Source organism: Clupea harengus, chromosome 20 (assembly GCF_900700415.2).
Source record: "Clupea harengus chromosome 20, Ch_v2.0.2, whole genome shotgun sequence".
NCBI lineage: Eukaryota > Metazoa > Chordata > Actinopteri > Clupeiformes > Clupeidae > Clupea > Clupea harengus.
In genome coordinates, this window is record NC_045171.1 from 14558493 (window position 1) to 14563492 (window position 5000).

The 5000-nt window shown below is 41.5% G+C and overlaps 1 protein-coding gene across 2 annotated transcripts in view; it reads right to left on the reverse strand.

Annotated features, from left to right (window-relative positions):
• The window catches only part of mettl15 (methyltransferase like 15), a 97856-nt gene that overhangs the window by 45040 nt on the left and 47816 nt on the right, over positions 1-5000 (reverse strand). For both annotated transcript variants that reach the window (XM_012819399.3, XM_031587066.2), the window contains exon 3: positions 663-799. In XM_012819399.3, the coding sequence (XP_012674853.1) occupies positions 663-799 (137 nt within the window). The remainder of the gene's footprint in view (positions 1-662; positions 800-5000) is intronic.

Genomic DNA, 5000 nt, shown 5'->3' on the forward strand with positions numbered 1-5000 from the left:
AGAGAGGGACAGAGAAAGAGAGAAAGGGAGAGAGAGAGAGGGGGAGAGAGGGAGGGGGGGGGGAGGAGACAAGGAGAGATAGAAGAGAGTGCGAGGAGAGGAGAACTGTAAAGGAGGAGGAGACAGGAAGAAGAAGATAATGGGGAAAACAGAGAAGAGAGGAGAGGAGAGTGGCGAGGATCGGTGGGTACACAAATGCAGCAGGAGAGGAGAGGAGAGGAGAGGAGAGGAGAGGAGAGGAGAGAGGAGTAAAAGAAAAGAAATACAGGTAGAGGGGAAGGGAGAAAAGACAAAGGGAGAGGAGAGGGAAGGAGAGGAGAGGGAAGGAGAGGAGAGTGGAAGGAGAGGAGAGTGCCAAGAGAGAAGAGAAGAAGATGACTGCAGGTTGTGTGACACACTAGAAATGTTATGTGGGTTTATGTGTGATGATCTGACTGTAAATGACACAAGGGGAAATGGGTTCAACTGCCTGGCCTATGTTAGTGTACCAATGACCCTTGTACTGTTACCTTGTAACATGTGTGTTTGACGTGCGTATTTGTGCATGTGTGTGAGTGGGTATATGTGTGAGAATGTCTGTATGTGTGTGTATATGTGTGACTGTGTGCGTGAGAGAGAGAGACGAGCGTATACGTGTGTGTGTGTGTGTGTGTCAGACTCACGGGTGTTCCTCCGCCAGCTGCTGAGCCAGTCCGTGGGCCACGGGGTCGCGGTCGAGGGCAACTACCGTCACGTCACGCACCGCCCTCAAGATGGCCTTGGTGTGACCTCCGGCCCCAAAGGTCATATCCAAAACAACCTGTAGCAAAGCCATGTCAAAGGGTCATTACTACACAAACAGATATCTGGTACTACCGTGCTTGGAATGCAACACAAAATACAAGACTTCATCTACTGTGGCATTTTACACATTAAATATAGTATATCATTATATATTTTTATATTGGAAAAGAACATAATTAGACATTACAGATAGATAGATAGATAGATAGATAAATAGCCAAATAGACATACATACAGAGAAATGTACTCACACATGATAAGAAACATATAATAGCAATGGTATGCTACTGCTTTTGAGACATAAATGACACTTTGTGACCATTGTCAACACTCTGCCAAGACACAAAAGGCAGTAAGAACATCCTGTCAGTTGGCACTCAGTGCTAATGTTAGCATGCTACCACCCGTCACTCTTTCAGTTAGCTGCCTAGCTAGCAGGCCGCCTGCTATCCACGCATCTTTCAGCCATATCCCATCCCCATAGTTTCCATCATGCAAACTAATGCCATTCACACCTCTCAAGCTGATATGCTAACTTTAGCCCCGTCATTCACATCCCTATGCATGTAATATAACTTGCAGCCATTCAAACTAATGTTAGCCCTCTACAATCCATATCTATATAAACAGCAGACTATCATTAGCCCTCTGTAATTCCCATCTCCCAGCCACGTGCGCTAACGCTATAGGCCCTCTCAGCCATCGAAGTCCTGGGAGCTCTTGGCGGATCCTTCGGGTCAGTCTCACACTGAGGGCTTCTCCACAAATCAAATACCACTGAACAATAAAACCTCATCTCCATCCTTGACACAGCATAAATATTCAGTTATCCAAGATGGCAACACCCCCTTACCTCTCTCTCTCGTCCACTCTCTTTCTGTTTTAGCTCTCCCTCCCCAACCTGTCCTCTTTCTAACCCATGCCCCATCCATCTATTTTTCTCACATTTTCTTTCTCTCTGTCTCTGTCTCTCTCTCTCACTCACTAACTGTTTTTCTCCTCTCTCACCATGTTCCTTTCTAACTTCTCCTCCTCTCTCACACATTTTCTTTTTCTTTATCTCCCTCTCTCTCTCTCTCTCTCTCTCCCATGACCTGCAGAGTTCCCCCACACATTGCATTAATATGAAAGGGGCAACCACTTCACAGCGATGGCCAAGTACAGCATGTATTATGAGGTGAAGACACCTCGCCTCCTCGGGGTCTATCTGCCTGCTATTTAGATTAAATTAATAAATAAACGTGTACCGTCATTCTCTGATACGGAGTGTGATTGAACATGGCAGGATTGCTCTCCTATTTTTAGATTTCTTTGAAAAGAATCAGTCAATTATTCTGTGGAAGAAAAAAAAAAAAAAAATCTGTTCTCTCCAGGGCTGGTGGTGCGGACAGGAGTTTCAGTCACGACTCTGAACACAACAGCAACCCTTTAGACTCCTGCCACTCCTTCCCCGGGGAGTAGACACACACACACACACAAATAAATAAAAACAAACACACACGGACACGTACACAGACACTCAAACAAAATCACACAGAGACCCACACACCCACTCACCCATGTAGGTATTGTTTATGTATTTATTTGTCTCTTTTCTCTACCATATAGTAGGATCTTAACCTGCAAATGCTGATGGCTGTGACAACATTGTTCCTCATCACCATAACCTGTAATTACATGCACACATATAAGGCAAACTAGCTCTGTCCACTTACTTTGTCTCTTTTCTTCCCCTCCTATTCTAGACAATCTCCACGGTTGGAAGCTGCCGCAGTCTTTTTCTACCCAATCTACCTGCACAAAACCTCTGCTTAGAGCTGCCCATTCCCACCAAACCATTTGCACAAATTCTACTCTGATTATAAAACATACTGTAGGCCACCCTGTTTACCCGTAATATAAACAAATCCATCATCAATCCATCATTGACATAGTTTTCTATTAGGACACTGTTTACCCACTAAGCTGCTCTACAATCAATACTTTGAATGCTGGGGTTCTCCATTTTTATCCACTATTCATTCTGTATATTCATGTATATACCTTCATCTATGTTTCTTGGAATCATGTATGTATCATGTACATATACCGCATGTGTGTGAATATGTTTTGTGTATGAATTTATCTGCTTGTTCCTGATTATCTCTTCTCATTTTCTCCTCCCTTCCCTTCTGCCCCCCCCCCCCTTTTCTATCTCTATCTCTCTACCCTGCCAGCCCGAAGCAGATGGGTCCCCCCTTTGAAGGAGTTTCTCAAGATGTCTTCCTGTTAAAAGGGAGCTTTTACTTGCCCCAGTCGCCTTAGAGCTTTCTCTAAGGGGTTCAGGCCCTGTGAAGTGGCTAGAGAAAAATGTAATTGTTTATTAGCACTTTATTAATGAAATAGAATTTAACTGAATTGAATTAATATAGTTTATATTCACAAATCAGGAAGAGACTTGCAACATCATCTCACTGGAACACACTCGAACAATAGCAGGTTTTATTCTCCATCACATCCATCGCACGCTAGTAAAGCCAGTCTTAGCTCTTATTTTTCTAAGCGTGTTTACTTTGCAAGGGACCTTGATGATGCTTAATACCATGGATACCAGTCAGTGCATGAGTGTAACACCTGTTGTGGAGTGTAGGAATATTGAAGGAAGTGCGTCATCCACGCTCCCACGGGCTAATTTACGACCTCCTCTATGTTTGATATGAAACGTAGCACTGCTGGGGAATAGCGGGTAAAAATGAACTGTCATCATCTAGCCTTGATTGTTTTTTCACATAAGAGGGAAAAAAAAATTTCAGTGAATATAACAAATAAAAAAAAACCATATGGGCCTTACTTGAGCGTTCTTAACCGACAAAAGACTGAACACATTAGCCAAATGAAATATCGGCTTTAATCAATCAACAGTGGTGTTGGTATCTTCATTTATCAAGTAATTACAACTGCCTTGAAGTCATTTAACCATGTGTTAGCAGCTTTATAGCAAAATTCAACTGTTGACTGTCGACTTTATGGTAATCCTAACGTTATCGAGAAATTAGCGAATTAGCAGTCTAATGTTGATGCTGTTGCTGGAGAAAATGTTTTGTGTTGTGCTTGGACTTGACGTCATGATCGAAGAGCAAGGCTGCGTCAGGTAGGTGCAGGGTAGGAAATTTACATATTTTTTAGGGGGCAATTTTTGCCCCCACTGACTGAAATCCAGGGGCATTTAAAATAAAATTGGGGGCCCTTTTTGAAACTTGTGAAATAACATTTAACTATGTTCAAAATAATAAACATACTTATTTAGGCTTAGAGTATATGGGGATTGTCATCAAAAGGCAATAATAAGACTATTAAGCAGTACTCTACAAATTCAAAGTGTTTTCTTAGATTTTTGGAACAAAAAACAAACAGAAAACATAAATCAGACAATCATATTCAATTGTATTCTTATTTCTTTGTGGTTATTTATTGTTATTATAAAAAATGTACACAACTATTAACAATTATAAGTTTTGTCTTTCTTTTTTATAATAATAACTTATTATATTTATTGATTTTTTTTACCTTTAATCATGTACCTACCATAGTACAGGAAATACAGATGGGACTAGTTAGCTAGCTTGCAAGCAAGCCTTTGTAGCTAACGCACTATCAGAGCTAGCTAACGTTAGCTAACTAACGTTTAACTAGCTGACGTTTAACTAGCTAAACCGAACTAAATCATAAATAAAAATATTATTATTACTAGTTATCATTCACTATAGGCGATGGCGTGTTGCTTGGCGCCGGGTGATAAACGGCCATGTATTTCTTTATGTTTTCGCTCCCCTTGATGGATTCAGTGTGCCTGTGCTGGATTGACAACGATTTGGCAACTCGTTGTCCACAAATCCGACATGCCTTGAAAAAAATATGCGTCTTTTTCTCGTCGTCGTCATCCTCCACCCCAAGCCAATCTAGCTTCAATTTTTCGAATGAAAATCGTATATTTTGGAACCTGAGATGGTGACGGAGACTGTGTTTGCTGATCCTCATTTCTCCTCACACTCGCAGTCACAGGTCTGATTAAGAAGCGCTCCATTTATCATTTTTGTTAGAATGTTCGGTTCTTCACGCACACGCAACAATCAGTCAAGGCGAAAATCTAAAACATTTTATGGCAACTGGACCGGGTCATATAGGCTACGATGTTTTTGACAAGTTCATTAAATTATTATTAGAGGAAATTATGGGGG